The 17,996-nt window shown below is 55.7% G+C and overlaps 2 protein-coding genes across 2 annotated transcripts in view; both read right to left on the bottom strand.

The window, feature by feature from the left end:
• Positions 1-5,459, bottom strand: part of AXIN1 (axin 1) — an 88,610-nt gene extending 83,151 nt beyond the window's left edge. Inside the window, exon 1 of the mRNA XM_042798538.1 lies at positions 5,370-5,459. The gene's annotated coding sequence lies outside the window, so the exon portion shown is untranslated. The remainder of the gene's footprint in view (positions 1-5,369) is intronic.
• A 9,689-nt stretch (positions 5,460-15,148) lies between these two features.
• Positions 15,149-17,990, bottom strand: MRPL28 (mitochondrial ribosomal protein L28). The gene is made up of 5 exons (XM_032983683.2): positions 17,671-17,990; positions 17,378-17,530; positions 17,002-17,136; positions 16,233-16,319; positions 15,149-15,554 (listed from the first exon to the last, which is right to left on the bottom strand). Exons 1-5 carry the CDS (start codon positions 17,956-17,958, stop codon positions 15,477-15,479), a joined length of 741 nt encoding a protein of 246 aa, XP_032839574.2. The 5' UTR covers positions 17,959-17,990; the 3' UTR covers positions 15,149-15,476.
• Positions 17,991-17,996: the final 6 nt, after the last annotated feature.

Raw genomic sequence — 17,996 nt, 5'->3', positions numbered from 1 at the left:
CGTGGGACATCACAGCCAGCCAGCCAGAGCCCTCGCTGGGCTCTTCTGTGGCATGATATATGGCACTGAGGGACCAGGTCTGCTCTGGGCAGGGGGACAAGTCAGCCCCAGCTGGGTATCCCTAGTCCTGGCAGGGCACTTATGGGAGCTCTCTACTCTTTCGGCTCTCTGGTAACGCAGCCAGGACCCCCCAGGATCTCTCCCTACCCCTGGTAGAACTCCAGGATCCACCACCCCTTTCCCAACCTCCTGCTTCCCAGCAGCACCTCCAAAACCTCCAGTCCCAGGTGGGGATTGACCTCCTTTGCCATCTCCCCTGTGAGGTGGCCTTTCCTCACAGCAACCATCCTGCAGCCATCTCCCCAGTGATGGCCAGCCCTCCCAGCTGAGCTGGTAGACAGGACAAGTCCTGGAGCCCCTCTGCCTCTGGTGACCTGCCTGGGGGTTGCACCACCTCTGGGAAAGGAGGTTTCTCTACAGGGTTCCTCTTCCATGGTGGGAGTGAGGTCTTAGGAACAGCACCAGGAAAGGCTCTGCACTGACGGACACCAGCTGAGGTCCTGACCAGCTGAGCCAAGATGCTGGACCCAGCCCAGCAGTGACTCTGGGGTTTACCTGTTTCTTTCTACCGAGAAGAGCAAAAATGCACAGAGATGTGATGAGGATGAGGCCCGTTTGCTGCACCATCTCTGCTGTGTCTGAAAATCTGCAGACTGGCTGGGTTCACCCAAGTGTGCTGGGGTTGATGGGGCTGTAGTGGTGGTGGAAGGAGGCTGCATGGGTGGGCAGGCTGGGGCAGGCTCTGTTGCTCCTCGATAATGAACCGATGCTGCACTGAGCCATGATTGACGAGCTGGGGGTGCTCAGTGAGTGCCATTTATTCATGCACTTATGGAATAGCCTCCAAACTCTTCTGCTGCTTTAGCTGCCCCAGCACAAGCCCAGGAGGTCTTGGTGTTGAGTCATCTCAGGGCTTTCCAGCATCAAGCAAACAGACGTGGAGAGTGTTGGTCTCATCCTGACACAGAACTGGAAAAATTGCTCACAAAATCATTCATTGTGGGAGGAAATTCAGAGAAGCGGAGGATTTCTGTCTTTGGAGAGGTCCAAGACTTTTTCCACAGCCAAGGCAAACCTGTCCTGTCACTGGATGTTGGCCATGAGATTCCCTGTCCCCTTCAGCCAGCATTTCTGCAACCGTCAGTGGCCGCTTTCCACTTGTGCTCACGACTTAGTGGCTCTCTTCCCTGCTGTGAAACGCCAGCCCTCTTCTCTCCTACAATACCCTCCCCTTTCCACGACAGAGTGGGAAGGTGAACCGCAGCAGAGCCAAGTCCTCTCTGGGTCAGGATGGCTGGGAGCAGGGGGAGACATGGGCTAGTGGTCATGAGCATTCCATGGTCCCCTCCTTCCCTGGGGAGGAGACAGCAAGAACCGCTCATCGAAGATGTGAGCATCAGGCTGGGCATGTGTCTCAAGCTTTCTTGTGTCCCATCTCTTCCAGACATGAAGCCTTGGGCTGTCTTCCATAAAGCTGTGCTGCTTCCCAGCCCTTCAGCCCCTGTCCCCATCAGGACACGGAGGCTGCTGCTGCCTCCCTTGCTCTGCAGGGCTGGAGCCACCTTCTCGTGTCCAACTTGACCACCTGCAGCCATTTCACACCACTCGTGCTCCTGCCAGCTGTGTCCTTCAGCTTATGCAGCTCTTCTCCCCCGTGGTGGGAGCAGGCAGCAGCCCAATCCCCACAGCCTCAGCCTTTCACAGCCTCAGACCTCGGGGTGCTGGGCTCTCCTGGTCTTCTCCCAGAGGGTATAGTCCCTGCTTTGACAGTTTTACTGGGCCTTCTGTTATTAATGCATCTCCTCTGTCAGAAGTCCTTCAATGAACAAACGTTGGTTGGCATGGTGGGCAGCCTCAGGAGAACCCGCGTCTGTCAAGCATGAGGAAATCCGGCCTCATACTGTGTTTCATCCTGATCCTTTATAGTTACAACTGACCAAAGCGCGAGAAATTGTGTGACAGTGGATGCACAGCACCAAATCTTGCTAGACCTTGGACTTAGCGTCTTCCTGTGGCAGCAGCTTCCCCAGCATACCAAGTACTTGTCATGGAGAACATGTGTCACAGAGGAGGTTGATGTGAACTTTGGTTAGTCCTCCTACGCTTCTCTGACCCTCCCAGGGCCATGAGGTGGGATGAGTGCCCATGGTCTGGAGATGAACATCTTGTAGGCAGCCATCCTATGACACCCCAGCCTATGCCACAAACCATCCCAGCCCACCTGAAACTTCTCCTGCAGCAGGACATGGAGTAGAGCCTGATTTAGCCTGAATTCTCATCCTCTGTCTCCCAGGTGATTTGTGCTCCTTATATGTTGGTCTGGCCTGGCAGCTCCTGTGCTGGGTGGACCTCTGGATGGACGATGCAGAACAGCCAAAAGTTTTGGGGATGCCTTGGCGATGATCAGAGCAACAGGCTGAGTTGGGCAGCAAGATTCAGCAAGACCCCATTACACTTCAGCCTTTGGAAGAGCAGCTGTTTCCACAGGTGGCATCCACATCCCTGACCCCCATCCCTTGGCGAGTCTCAGGATGGACCGTCCCAGGCTGATGACTCACAACTTTGTGCTTAATTGCTCTATATGTGCATCCATTTCGTGCAGAAACTTCTGAGCATTGGCCAATTTAACCACATTTGAGGAAGGCTGTAGTTCTGGAGGACTCCAAGTATCTGCGAGTGCTGTGAAAGTGGAAAATCTTGACCCTGGGCTTGCAGCAACAACCAAATCCCTTCGAGATCGCTTCCTCCCTGAGTCACTTATTCCTGTCAGCACCCCATTAGCACTACCCCAATGGCCAAACGCCCTGTGCCCACCTCAGGGAGCAACCAGGGGTGCAGTGAACCCCTTCTTCAGGAGAGGGCTCCTCTTCTCTGCTGCCCCTTCTCATGAGGACCAAACCCCAGGCAAGCCCTCTGGGCTCTTTGAAACAAGTTCTTTTGGTCCCTCCATTGCTGCCTCTCCTTTCCATGGTCTTACTGAAGATCCTCATCTGAGCCACTGGCCTTGGATGACACTGAGCTACCCAGGGTGGGAATAAGGACATTTTGGACTCTATGGCATCCTGGGAGGGCAATGAGCTCCTGAGTGAGCTTACCCCCTCCGGAGGCTGTCCTCTCCTGTCCAGCTGTGGACCATCATGGGCCCCCCAAGCCCTGCCCTGTGGGAGCCCATTGCTCAGACAGGCTGTACCTGCTGCCCGAAGGAGCTGTGGCTGGTGTCTCCTGCTCACCTCCAGCACCCCCAGCTCGCAGCGGCCACCTCGACCCCCCCCAGCTCAGTCCCACCAGCTCCCACCTCCTCCTGCCTGAACACCCCACATCATCTCGGCTGTGGCAACGTGGTCCCCGCTCAAGTCTCACCTGCCCTTTGCCACCCGTGGTTTTGATTTTGCTTTTCAGGTGCCTTGGCTCCAGGCTCTGCTTCTCGGGGTTTGGAGGACAAGGTCTACCCCTGTGCCGCTCTGCACCTCACCGCCCCGCCAGCACTGGCCCTTCGCAGCTCTATCCCCACATCAGTTGTATCCCGTGTCCTTGCAGGAAGGTGACTCCCCCCTACCCAGGACAACAGCACCTTCCCAGGATAAATCCCAGGGGACGCTGCCAGCCCAGGATGGCTGTTTCAGGGAGAGCCACCCCAGGTACCAACTCCCCATAGGAACTACCACCCCAAAACCTGGCATGGGACAAACCTGCCCTTGCAGCCCCCTCTGCTGCCCCCACCCTGGTGCTGCCCCAGCCCTGGGGGCAGGTGAGGAGTGGAGGGTCCCAGTGAGGTCCCGGTGGGGTCCCAGTGAGGTTTCGGGGCCAGCCAGAGCTGGGAACGTCCCTGCCCTCTTTGTGCTCCCCCCTGGTAAGCAGCGCAGTGCAAATATCAGCCGGGTTCTTTGAAATGAAAATAAAACTGATAAAAGTCGAGCAAATCCTCCGCCCTGGCCCCCACTGCTGGCCCAAGCAGTGGTTCTTTCTGCCGCCGAGCCAGCTCCCACAGTTATAAATACATTATGTATGCCGGTGTCCGTCGGCCAGAGCCTTTTGTTGATGCTGAATATGTCCTGGCCAACAAAAGTGGACTGGATTAGCCACAGTGGATTAAAAGATTTTCTTCTTGGAGTTTACCTAATAATATAACAATTGACATAGAAGGTCTCTTTGAACCCTACACGACTCTCTTATTTTACCATCTGTGAGTTTGCTTTCCGTGCCGCTGATGGGGCGCCCGTCTGCCGGTGGTGCTGGTGGTGGGAACGCTGCCTGGAGCTGAATTTGTCGCCGAGCAGAAGAAAGCAGCCCGTATTTGAAGGGAGGCAACGGGAAGGGAAAGTGGCACAACTTCTGTCCTCCTGCCTTTGTCCTCGGCCCTTCTGCTGGTGGCTCACCAGGCTCGCGATGCTGCGGCACGGGGAGGGAAGAGACCCAAGGAGTGGGCTCAAGCGGTGGGGAAGCCACCCGCTCATCTGCAATTCGAGGTGTCCAGAGAGGTCCTGGCTGGAACAAGCTCCTTTATTAACCACGAATTTTGGGAGAGTTGCCGAACTGTGAGCCAACGGAGTTTGCTTGTCTTGGTTCCAGCCGTTGGGATCCGGCCGCCGTCCCTGGTCTCCATTGCAAGATGGGTCAGGCAGCGGCAGCAGCGACACCGGGAAACATGGAGGGCAGCGGCAGCAGGGGAGGAAGGCTCCCCCCCACCATCCTGCAGCGCGGCCGCCGCTCGCCCCCTCCTCCGGCACACCCCGGCGTCCCGGCCCTTGGGCTTTGATCTCATACAGGGGGGGCTCCATTCACAAGTCTTTCATAGCAGCCTTTGGAAATACCCGTCCTCAGAAGTCGCGAGTAATGAGATGGGGAGACGACGAGCAATTTAGGCGCCGCTCTTTCTCGCTTGCATTTTTTTAATCTCCATCTCCCCCCCTTGTTTGTTTTTTTTTTTTTTTCCCCCCTCTTCTTTTTTTTTTTTTTTTTTTTTCAAAGACACTTCTGGAGCGGCGCCGACTTTGTGTAGGATTGCCGCACCACCCCAGACCTGCTGGGGGGGGGGGGGGCAGGAATATGGGGCTCGTGCCTCTCAGCCGGGGGCCTTTGATGAAGCTGCTTTGCGAAATTTGATTTGAAAGGCCTACGATGGCAATTTGGGGAGAATGGTGGAGCCTTTCTCCACCCGCCTCTCTTTGTCTCTCGCCCGAAGGGGGGTTTCATTGTGGGTGCCGGGGCGAGGGGGTCGGGGCGGCGGCGTGGGTGGGGTGGGGCGGCGGAGGGGACCGCGACACAGGAGAACAATAAGCGGGGAGATGGGGAGAGTTGGGATTTCTCACCTGCCCGGGCGTTCGCAGTCCGCCATGACGGGAGCAGCCGCCCTGCTTTGCCGCCGTCCGGAGCACTTTTTTTCCCCAGACTCTTGAACCTATTTCCTTTTCTTGGCAAGTGCGTGGCTGGAAGATGGGAATCTTTACTTTATATTGCAGCTTGGGCTTCCCAGCCTGATTGGCTGCGGCCAGGACCAAATGCTGGTCCTTCCATCCCATCGTCACTATGGCAACCGGCCCCGTTAGGCACCACCGATTTACTTATAATTGCTGGGTAAATAGTCAAGGCAGGCCGCTTTCATCCCGCACCGAGAGATTGCTCTTCCTCGTTGGATTTTTTTCCTTTTTTTTTTTTTTTTTTTGTGGAGGAGGGAGCCCTAAAGAGCAGCAACACTTAAGGAAAACTCTTTGAAGGCTGTTGAAGAAAATAATGCCTCCCCCCCAGCCAGCCTTTCTCCATCACTCCTGCTGCACAATGCCTCGATGCCAGGGCTTTCCCGCACCGTCGTGCAGCCCTCACCATCCTCCTCCTCCTCCTCCAAGGAGCGGTGCTGGGTGGGGATGCACAACGCCCGGCGGGTGCGATGGTCCGCCCATGGAGGGATCTTGCTGCCAGCCACTGCTTCTGCCTTTCGTGGGGATTTCACACCAGTTCACCCAGAGAGCCGGGATGGTGCTGAACAGTCCTCCCTCGCCTCCGCCCTCCTTCCCCACTGCTGCCATTAGAGATTCACGTTTGCAGCATGTGGGTTTTTTGCCCGGGCACCAGCACTGCCGGGCTCAGCCGGCTCTGCCCCGGCTCTGCAGGACCTGCCGGCTCTGCTGGCCGGGACGGGGCAGCTCGTACCTCTGGCCCCAGCCACGCTCATCCCTGGAGACCAGGTCGGCAAGGCACGGAGCCTCTCGTTACTCCCGGAGGGTATTTAGTGATGGTGGATAGAGCAATACACACAGGTCTTGTTGCCAGACCTGCGAGCGTGGACCAGGACTCGTGCCTGTGGCCAGGTGGGTCCCACAGAGGAGAGGCAGGTGGGAGCGTGGTCCCGGTCCCCGACCTCACGGTCCAGGGATGGATGAGCAATGGGTGTCCAGCCCAGCCTGCTGCAACACCTGCGTGGGACCTGCAAGGCATTTCTGGCCCCATGGCTCAGCGCTAGCACCGAGTCCAGAAAAACGAGAAAAAAAAAATGGATCTTAGGGAAAATCTAAGGGCTGGAGGGATCCTGGGAAAACTGAGAGCTCATGGGCAGTAGGGTAAAGAGGAGCAGGGTGGGCTTGAGGGAAAGGAAGCCAAGGTCATCTTCCCATCCTCTCCTCACAGCCATCCAGAGGGAGGAGTCCATCCGGGCGGCTGCAGGGGGGGCACTGGGAGATGCTGCCCGAGCTCCTCGCTTCGGTGGCAGAACCAGGGGATTCCCACCCTGCTTGCTGGGGAGCGCAGAGGAGACAGAGGTGACTACAGACAGCAACATGAAACCAGCTGGCGAGGGAGCAGCAGAGAGCCACGGGGCTAGGAGGCATCTCCAGGGCTTCTGAAGGAACTGGGGGGATGAACCAGCTGACCCTCAAACAGCTCTACCCTGCTCCTGGAAAGGGCAGTTTGGAGCGTGGCAGATGCGCTAGCATTTTCCTTTTTGTGTATTACAGGGAGAGCCAGGAAAGGGCAGGCCACTAGCTCTGACAGCTGTACCAAGCGACTTAGCAGAGATGCTGCTGGAAACAGACTTTGTGAGCCCCTGAGTAAATACACCCGACGTGGGAAATGGAGGTGACTTCTGAAGGGAAGGCCTGTCTCCGAAGAGCAGCCAGCGTGGAAGGTGTCAGCAACGGATGGGGATGGTGCACGCAATCCAGCCCCCTTGGGCGGGCAAAGGGCTGGTGACAATGTTGTGACCAAAGGCTTCCAGGGAAGAGCGAAAGGGGCTGGCTGGTGCCCAAAGCAGCCAAAGCAGCTGGTCCCAGTCCTGGTGCTGGGGGTTGCTCTCCCACTTGTGCTTTCCTTAGTTTAAAGGCAGCTTCTCAGTGAAGTGCTCTGGGACTTGACTGAAAGGGCATCGCTCCCTTTCTGCTGGAGACAAGCTGGTACCTCTCCAGGCACCTGGGGGCCAGGGTGTCCCCCCCCCGGCCCCGCTCCCAGCAGCAAGAGCCTTCCACCTGCGCTTGCGGCTGGGGACGCGCAGGCGAAGGCCGCGGAGACGTGGCGGCAGAGTGGCTCTGCCCTCCCGAGCATCCTCCGGCGGTTCCCATGGTAACTCCCCGGCTCGCAGGCTCCTGAGCCCACACGGTTTTAGCCACTCGCCATCACGGCTTGAGCCACACGTGCCCACCGCCCCAGCTCCCACGCCAGGGTCTCGTCACCCTCCACCCTCTCCTCTCACCACTGCCGTCCCCTCCGGCCACCTGGGACCTCCTGGCCCCTGTGCAAGGGACCCACCATCTTGTGCCGGGCTGCAGAAAGCTGCTCCACAACCCTCTGCAAGAAAAGTACCTTCACCAGAGCCCTGCAAAAGCCTTAATTCTCCTTTTTTCTGCAGCATAACATGCAGAAAAACAATGAAAAAAACTGGTAACAGGTGAGAGGAGCACAGCATTTATGGAAGAGAGGGGAGTTAAACAGGACAAGCGTGTCTGTGTATGGGTGATTTCCCACCTCCACACTTCAGTAGGTCCTGGCTCTGCACATCCCAGTAACCCCAGCCAGCCAAAAGCCTGCTAGCCCAGCACCTGCATCCAAGGAGATCTCCCTCGGCTTTTGGTGATGGCACCCAGCTCTGATCCCACACTTTAAACTCTGTGGTAGAGAACTGTTGCAAAAAGAAAAGTCCACAGCTAATGATTTCTAGAGAAAAAGCCTTGCAGCAAGACTTGAAGCTTGATGTCAAATAGAACGAGAAGTTACAATGTGAGAAAGTGGAGAAAATATCAGGTACAGCAAAGCCTTGCTCTGGGAGCCAGATTGTGACAAGGCTCAATTCCCAGAGTTGAAGCAGTGCAGCATAAAATTAGGAGTAAAGACTTTCCACCACTTGAAACCACCCAGATCCATGCATGGCTTTCAGGAGGAAGGGTTTAACCAAACTCAAGTCCTCAAGCAGCCTCAGAAGTCAACGGACAGCATCCTAAGGAATAGAACAAATGGACACACAGATAATGATGGGCTACCAGGACAGAGTGTCTGCCCACATCCTGCTGGGCAGGTGAGACTCAGCTGAGAAGGTACACCTGGGTCTCACAACACATTCAGGAAGGTTATGTATCAAGGGCTCTCAAGGAAATTCAGATGCCTTGGAAGCAGCGGGCAAGTCCCCATGTGAATAAATACCTGGTTAAAGCACAAAGTGGGCATTCTGCAGTGGTACAAAGGGCAGGGCAGCTCCTCAGGGTGCTCCGCACAGCCTGGTGCTCCTCCAGCGGCTGGGAAAAGGGAGGTGATTTGGTTTGCTGATGATACCAGGCTGGTCAGGGCGAGAAGGTGAGGGCTGATGAGATGGAGCTGCCAAAGCATCTTACAGGACTGCCTGGAGGATTAAACAGCAGGCAGAGTTCAGCCTTTATAAAGGCACACAGGGAAAAATCCATCCTGACTGTACAAGTGAGCTGTCCTCACAAAAGGGAAGAGACTGCTGTTTACATGGGTGAATAACCCAGCGATAGCTAGGAAACACCAACACGGTGCTGGATGGCTCTGACAGGAGGTGAGGGTGCAGCTCTGAGAGATGCCTGCCCCATCCCTCGTACTGGTCCCAGGCTGCTTCTGGCCCTGAGGTTGTCCCAGGGATGAGCTCTGCCGGTGCCAGCCCTGTCCATGCCAGAAGCACTGCCCAAGAAGCCGACTTTGCTGCTGCTCCCTTTTCCCTAGCATCTCCCAACCCGCACGTTCCCTCCATCACCTTTCCCCCCAGCTTGGGACACCCATCCCCGGGGGCACCGGGTCCCAAGAGGACCTTCTCTGAGCAGCCCTGTCCCTGGGTACCTGGAGGCCTTGCGAGCAAAGCCCTGCTCCTGTCTCAGAAATGCCATTTTCTGCATTTGTCAGAGTGCTCTAACTGACCTGAAACAGCACCATTTTCAGCGTTACCATGGCGATGACTGCCTGGTAAATGTGTGCAATGGAGATGCACATGAATGGCAGCGTCCAGCCAGGCAGAAGTGTCCGTGGCCAGTCCTCATCTCTCAGGGCCACCCCCCGTACCCCCCAGCCCTTCCTCCTGCAGCCAAGGAGCCCATTCTGAGCCCAGGATGTGCAGCAGGAGCTGTGGATGGAATTAACTCCACACACTCACCCGCGCTCTGTGTGCCCAGCACCCCTGGTCCAGCTCTGCCCACAGTTGTAGGGGAGATTGTGGCAGGAACATGTCAGGGAATAGATGCTTTTGGTAATTAATGCATTTGTGCATGTAAATACTATGTTGTTTTTTTTTTTTTTTTTTTTTCCCTTATGACTCTTTATTGTAAAAACTAAGCTCCCTACAGACCTGCCTGTGTGCCCAGGCCAGGCTCCCCAGGGATACTCACGCAGAGCCAGGCTGTCGTGATCCAGTGTGTGGCCAATGGCTCCATCCCACCATCCCTGCCCACAGCTGCTTCTCCTGGAGATGGTGGTGGCTTGGTGCACGAGATACTCCCTCGAGTGGATGGGAGAAGAGGGAGCACAGAACATGGCTACAGAAGGAGCTTCAGGCAGGACAGGGACTGTTCGTACCCCAGAGGAGGGGAGGGAGCAGAGTATTCAACTCCCTCTCCTCCTGCCCAGACAGGGCCCTTCCCCCCCCCCGGCCAGCACTTCGTAGCTGGTCTTCAGTTCATTACTCATCCCTCCTCCTCAAGCTGATGGCCATTTTGCAGGGAGCATCACAAGGTGGAGGAGCTACTAGAAACCACATCACAGAAAAAGCGAGGTCGGGAGGACCTCTGGAGGTCTCCAGACCACCCTCCTGCTCTGAGCAGAGCTGGCTGCAAAGCTGGAGCAGGTTGCTCAGGAATATTGCCCTATCCTTTTGAAAACCTCCAAGGATGGAGGTGCTGCCACCTCTCCAGGGCTGCACCACTCACCTGAGGAAGAAGTTTTTCCTTATATCCAACCAGCATTTCCCACGTCACTACCCACAGCCTCCTGCCCTTCCCTGTGTGTCTCCAAGACAAGTCTGGCTCTGTCTTGATCCCAGAAATCCAGAATGACTTGTGACAAATGTTATTCACCCACAGAGCCACAAGGACGTTTGCTGTCATTTCCCCGTCGCCCCTAAACACCATGAAGCAAATCCCAAGCAACGAGCAACGCTGTGAGGGTGAGCACAGCACATACCTCACGGCCGCAACAGTCCTCAGCATCCAAGTCCAGCTTTTTGGTAGAAATTGAGTTCTGTTGAATTGAAAGCAAACATAGCCGTGATATTTGAAAGGCATTTGCTGGAATCGCCCAAGTGAGTTTCTAAATCTCATCTCTTCTTGATAAATGCCATAGAATGGGGGATGAATTTCAGGCTACATTTTTACCTCCCCTGAGATTGGGTTCATGATGATTCACAGCCCTCCTAAGAATTACGTCCCTTTGCAATGGTTACTTCAAACTGAAAGCCTCAAAGCCATGAGGGAAAACACAGGCTTGCCTTTGAGACCAGTGTGAAAGGCAGGGACATACTGCTTCTGCTAATGCTCCCAAAATATTACTTATGTTTGAGTAGAGAGGCTGTTTTGTTTTGTTTTTATTTTACAAGTGCAATTTAATTAATGAATGTAAATGATCAAGAAAGTAAGTTTGTTGAGAAACATGGCCTTAACCTCAAGCTGGGTTTTGGATCAGTGAGCACAACTTGCTGGGAATCACGAGTGAGTCAGAATTCAAACGTTGCTTCAAGATACCAGCTGACTCCAGAATTCAGAATGGCAACGTCAGTATACGTGTCCTGCTACTGTTGAACAGCAGAATTAGTCCAGCCATCCCAAAAAAGGATTTTGCAGTTTGGGTGCTTTCCCCAATTAACCTTTTTCTCTGCTTTGTTATTTTGACAGTGTTGGGTTTGGGGAAGACTGAATACCAACCTCCCTTCACAACCAGCACACAAGCCCACATTTCATGTTTCAAGGGGCGCTTTCATATTTGTGGCAGCCTTGCTGAGGCTATTAAAGACAATGGCATATTTTTGTTACCTGAGGAATGGATGAGACAGGAATCTCCGTCCTGGATTTACTCCCCCAGCGCTGGTGGTTGATACCTGCACACGTGCATCTCCCAGCCTGTCGTTTGCATTCCATGGCTTTGTCCACCAAAACCTGGAAAACTGTCAAGGCTGGAGATGCCCCTCTCCAGTGACCGGTCCTGGGCTGCCGCACCCTCTGGGTGAAGGTTTTCCTCAGCTCAGACCTGAACCTGCCAGTTTGTGGCCGCGTCTGCTCCTCGCTTCGTCTGCCACAGCCACCCCCCCCCCACCTCCTCTGTTTGAACCACAGACAAACCTGCCCGGGCACGGGGGTCACCCCTGGCCGAGCTGCACTGCTGCGGGTGGGTGATGGACCACTTCAGGCCTCCCCCTTGGACCACCTGGCCCTGGGGGCACCGGGACAGGCTGGTTCGAGGTGGCCTCCCCGGCTGTGCCCCCGCAGGGCGGCTCTCGGGAGCTCATGGCTCCACAGCCCATGGGGAGCCCTGGCACAACTCGTGACACGCTCCCAGCTCTTCCCTCGTTTGTGCTTAGAGACGTGCTGCTGAGTGGTGCTTGCCCACGGCAGGCAAGGGAACCTGAGGCTTGAGAGAAAGCTTCGGGCACAGCGCTGTGGTTGGATTTGGATGACTAGCCCCGTTTTCCTGCCCAGTCAGAAGTCCTCCCAGCACTGGCTGCAGTCCCTGTGCAGGAAAATAAAACCACCAAGTGATTCCGCAGCCAAGATGCCACCTAGCAGCTGTCTTGCCCAGAAAGCGCATCAACAGATTGGCACAAACCTTGGCCTGCCAGTTTGCCTTGGGAGTTTTCCTTTCACCGCTGCCTTGCAGAGATCATTTTTCACTGTTCCCCCTTCTGAGCGGTCTCCACTGCTACCTTATCTTAAGCTGCCAAATTCAAGGTGACCCCGGGCAGGGCTCTCTGGTGGTTTGTGGGTGGCTGTCACGTCCTTGCAAGCTGCGGGGTCCCTGCTCCCAGCTGGCGTGCTGGTTTTTGCCGTGCACGCCGCAGCGGTGCTCTGCGGAAGCCGGCGGCAGCGCTCGGGTCTGAGCTGCGCTCGGCAGTCAGGCCCTTCCCCCCATCCCAGGGTGGATTTGCAGCCTCAAGCTGACAGCACCCAATTTGCATCCGTGGCTTTGTGGCACCTGTGGCTTCCCGGGAACACGTTGTTGTGGCAAACTACCAGCTCCTCCGATTCTCCTTGCTAGGGCAGCAAAAGAACCCAGTATCTGCCGGACTGAGCCAACTAGACAGGTAAAAACCACCACCACCGTACAAGCAGAATCAAGTTCTCTGTGGTCAGAGCTGCAAATGAACAGGCGTAAAACCCAGACAGGTCTAACACCAGGCCCTGAGCTATTCCTCCACCTCCTCAAGGTAACCTGGCCGGAGGTATTATAGCTCAGACTACCCCGAATGCTGCACAGGGGCTCCCTCCCCACCTCAAGACAGCTGCTACTCTGCCTAGCAGAAGGGTAAGCCCACCCTGCGTACTTGCAACTTGGCTTCCTTTGAAGCTGCAGCACCCCTGGTCCGCAAGCAGAGTTTCCAGTTTTCCTCAAGTCAGCAGAGTGACTCTATGAGAGCGTGTCCCTTGCGGGGGAAGCTCCCGGCCACATCTAACATCGGTGTAGGGAAAGGAGCAAGGGGAAGCAAGGCATCTCAGCAAAGGCAGGATGAGAGAATGGAGGGCTCCAACTTGGAAACCAGGATCAACCACATTCCCAATAGCTTCCCCATGGAGAAGCTCCTGCAGCTCCTATTGCACTCTTGCAGTGCCCCCGTTAGCACCTTTCCCCCCAGCAGGACAGGAGCTCTCCCCCAGCTCTGGCCGAAAGCTCCCGCTACCCCTCATCACCCAAGAGACCTTCCCAAGGCAGCAGATCCTGCAGACCAGGCACGCACGATGAGCAGCGCCGCAGAACAGAGTCACCTTCAAGGACAGGCAATACCAGCCGTGCAGCTGGGAAGGACATACAGCCAAAGCTCTCCCCAAGAGATACGGCACCACACAGCTGGAAGATAATTTTATTTACCTAACACCCACTAGTCCCAAGGACAGAGCAGCTGCTAATTGCCCACTCAGACAGCCCAAGCAGCCCCCTCACTGCCGGGGAGCTGCGGGGCATTTGGGGACCCCCACAGGGACAAGAGGAGGAGCCAGGCAGGCGCCGGCCACACTCTGTTGTGCTGCACCGGGCGGAGAGGCCAGACCTGCACCAGCATGTTCCAGTAAAGCTACGGAGCGGGGCTGGGACAGAGCCACAGTCTGGAGCTTTGCTCAGAGCTGCATTAAAATGCATGAGCTGCACTAGCCCTAATGATGAGCAGAGCTGTCAAACAAGGAGCTTGTCCCAGCTAATTATCTCTAACGAGGGCAGAGTGTCAGGGTCCCTGAGGAGCTGGGCAGCAGCTTCCCACTCAGCTCAGTTGCAGAAGAGGGAGAAGATAAGCAAATGTCATTGTGCTGGCCTAGCTACAAAATCATTAATTAGGCAAATGTGACCTTCTGTGCCAGTTTGCTCTTGAGAGCCTGGACTCACCAGAGCAGAGACATACAGGCAGGCTGGAAACCCCCCAGCTTTTGCCACCCAACCTGTCCCCTGCAGCACAGAGCCTCCTGTGCCCATGCAGACAGCACAGTCCCAGTCTGGCAGCCTCTGACCAACCAGCCCTACCAGCCAGGGGCTGCACAGCTGTGCCACACTCACCTTGGGGCTCAAATACCCCTTGCAAGGGTTCCCACCCATCCCCTGGCCCAAAAAGCAGCAGAGAAGTCTGGTCTTTATGAAATGCCACCATTTAAGTCGCATTCACCTTAACCACCTCCCTCATCCCCCAGCCACCTAGCACAGCCCTGCAGTGGCTCCGTGCCTACCCAGTGACCACCTCCACAGCACCTTGCCACCAAATCTTTAAGGCAGATGCTAAGGCACCGGGAATTTCCACTCCCCTGTGGTCCTTCTCCATCCCAGTGCAGAGGGGACCAGCTCTGTGGACTGCTCCATGAGCCTGCTTTCTCTCTCATCATGGGTCCAGTGGCTCAGAAACCAAGACACTATACTTGCCTTTACATGCTAGTGAGAGGGAACATGTCTCACCCCAAGACACGTTTAAGGCAAAGTCTCTTCTGGGGGCAAGTGACAATCCAGAGATATGGCTCCCACGAGGTCCATCCTGCAAGCTCAGAGCTGAAGGGAAAGGGAGGAGCCAGAAACCCACTGTAGGACCATGAAACTTATAGATGACGGCAGTGACACAGCACTGCTCACTCGCATGCAATGATGGCAAGTGCTTTTCGGTCCCTTGCTGCTGGACAGGAGCAAAGGCTTCAACAGCCACTTCAACTACATTTTTACAAAAGAAAAGATTTCAAAGTCACCAACTTCAAACAGAAACAGCGCTGGAACCCAAGGGGTCAGGGGGAGCTGTATGACCAGCGCCTGCGGCTGGGGAGCTCAGCCTCACCGGCTGGCAGGCACTGCCAGAGGCAGGGGCTCAGGGTCACGCTTTCGGGGCACAATCATCTCTGCTGCAGAAGGCTGGGGACTTGTCTAAGTTATGCCACCACTGTGTCGTGCAGTCCCTGCTATAATATACAAATGAGCAATGACTATCAGAGAAAACTTCACTGATATTCCCAGAACATGTATTTCATTTTATATTGTGATAGGGCTCTCAACAGCAGCCAACTACTTGTACAGGCAGAAGAATCACATCAAGTCAGTCTTACAAGAACACCTTCGGAAGCCACAGGACAGAAATTCTTTCCTCAGCCCACAAGAATGGTTTCTCACTAAATTTAGGCTATTGTTAGACTTCAATAACTGCAGTATGCTTCTGGGCACACTCTTCATGTGGCCCCTTCCCGCACAAGCGTGGTTCAGACAGAAGACTCACTGAACCCCATCGCTTGATCTGCAGCAGGGGTTTTGCTCCAAAGGTTTCTTCCCTTCTACTGCTTCTGCAGCTCCTGTTCTTTCAGTTGTTTGACGAGCTCTTCAGCATACACCTTAAAGAGCGGGACAGGGTCCTGAAACAAAGCAGAGGACGAACCACTTAAAAGGAGTGCAGCTGAGCAGCAGCAAGGGGTGAAGTCCAATGGAGAGCCCAGGGAGCCAGTGCTGCAGGAGTGCTAACAATTAAAACCAGAGGAAGATGCAACTGGGTTTTTTTCAGTAGCTGAACGAGACACAGCTGCTGCTCAGCTCTGTAACCTTGCCTCAAAGATGACGGGCACCTGTGTGGGACATGCGTCAGCTCTTCCAGTTCATCCTGCAGATGAGAATCATCGGTAGCTCCCAGGGATCCCTTTCCTTCTAAAAAAGCCTCCCTCTCTCCTCACACTGCCCTCAACCAGAGCCGTTACCTCAGCACATTGGGTGGGCATACCCCCTGAAGCAGCTGGATCCCCACAGGGCTCAGGGCTCAGCAGATGCCAACCAAAGGCAAAGATGTTCACACAACATGGCACGAGTTATAAGCCATCGCGCTAAATGTCCCTCCTCTGACAGGGGGATTTGGTTTACGATGCACTCCAGCCTAGCCCCAGGTTTTGGGCACCCAGATTTCACCAGGTTCACATGGCGGCTCAGGCATTTCAGAGCAGCATTTCCATCACTCCAGAGTGCCCAGGCTGTTCAGATCAGCTAGACGTGCAGCCTGATGCAGCTGAGACGCCTCAGTGCTAAGCATTACCTCTGGAACTCACCTTTTTTTCTAGGAGCCTCTGTTTTTCTATTGCTTCTTCTAAACTCAGGCCAACCCATTCAGCTTCCTCTTCTGGGATTGCAAATTCCTGGGACAAAAGAAGGAGCAGGTGGCACAGTCTTTCCAGGTGACTGAGATGCAAATCCTGACGATGCCTAACTCACACAAACACACGACCTAGTAGGAACATTACTACAGACAAATCTTCAAACACTGTTCCCTCTGTTCTGGCCACCAGACTCCACTTCCCTTTTCTCCTTTCACCTTGGTGAGGGCCCTGCCTTCTCTGATCAGTTGTGTCTCCTGCTGTACCTCTCCCTTGTGGAGTTCTGAGGCTGTTTCTCAGCACAACTCCACGGACCGTGGATGCTGGTGGTGCTCCTATGTTGTCAACCATCACCAGCTGCACAAAACTAAACCTCACACAGGCAGCCTGGGCTCCTCGCTGCAGCGTCAGTACAAATTCTTGCTGCTGTTGGCAGTGCCAGCTCCTACCTGTGCTTACTGCAGATCCTTGCTGACCTCAATCACAGCAGAACTAGAGGCTTTTTTCTCCCTAAACCATCAGTACAGTAATTAGCAGTCCACAGAGAGACATGAATAACCTGACAAACTATGTTTAGACTTTCTCTGCCCATACCCTTAACCCTAAACACAGAAGCATTAACCCTGGTTTGTGCAGTGACAGGGCGATTAGGGCACTATCAGTCTGGACAAGCAGCAAACATCAGTGCAGACACCGGGGCAGGAGCTGCAGGTCAGGCACCCACCTGGTACTTGTTATAGATGGCCTCTCTCCTGGCTGGGTCATCGGGATGCAGTTTCGGGTCCCGCCGCGCAAGCCTCAGCAGCATCGTTCGCTTCAAATCCATCCCAAGCTTCGAGCCCATATCAACTTTTGGAGTCTGGAGAAATGAAGCCTAATGTTTCATTGCAGCAAGCGACCGGCTGCTAGAGAACAGGCAGGTGCAGCAGCCGCACACAGCCAACGCTGGCGGCTCACCCACGCGCTGCAGGCACCCCGTAATGAAAGGGGGGGAAAAGATCTTTTGGGTTTGCTCTAGAGTAGAGCATCGTTCTGATCTGTAACACCAAGGGGGTGTGAAAGGCTGGAAGCTTTGGGCTGGCACCAACCCGTTGTTTTACCTTGAGGATGTAGAAGTCGAAGCCGTAGGCCTCGTCGATGAGGTCCAGCGTCCGCATGGTGACGGTGATGGTCAGCGTGGCGTCGAGGATCTCGCTGTAGAACTGCCGCTCGAAGAGCTGCGGCTTCCACACCTTGGGCAGCCTGGTGGAGAGCTGGGCCGAGACCGGCGGTCGGGGGCGCCGCCTTCCCCGGGGGGTGCCCCCCGCCTCCCCTCCCCGGGGGTGCCGCAAGGGGAAGACGGAGGCCGGTGTCCCGCCCCGCCCCCAGGGCACGGAAAGCCCGTGGCGCTCACCTTGTCGTTCCGCGCATACCGGAAGCCGATAATCCACCCCTCGCCGCCCCAGAGCCCCTCATCGGCTGCGCGCGGCCGGTACACCGGCACCGGCACGTCCTGCACCCGCTCCCGCTCGCCGGTGCGCGGGTTCCGCCGGTAGCGAACGCCCAGCGGCCGCCAGTGCACGGGGGTGGGCGGCGTGTCGTCCTGCAGCGCCGCCAGGTAGTGCGCCGGTAGCCGAGCGCAGATGCCTTCCCGCAGCCGCAGGGAGGGCCAGAGCCGCGGCGCGTACCGGTGCAGCGGCATGGCCGCCACCGGCACCCCCACCCGCCGCTTCCGCTCCC

Source organism: Tyto alba, unplaced genomic scaffold (genome assembly GCF_018691265.1).
Source record: "Tyto alba isolate M040663 unplaced genomic scaffold, T.alba_DEE_v4.0 Super-Scaffold_28, whole genome shotgun sequence".
NCBI lineage: Eukaryota > Metazoa > Chordata > Aves > Strigiformes > Tytonidae > Tyto > Tyto alba.
The sequence above is the reverse complement of the archived record's forward strand: the minus strand, read 5'-3'. Positions and strand labels throughout refer to the sequence as shown.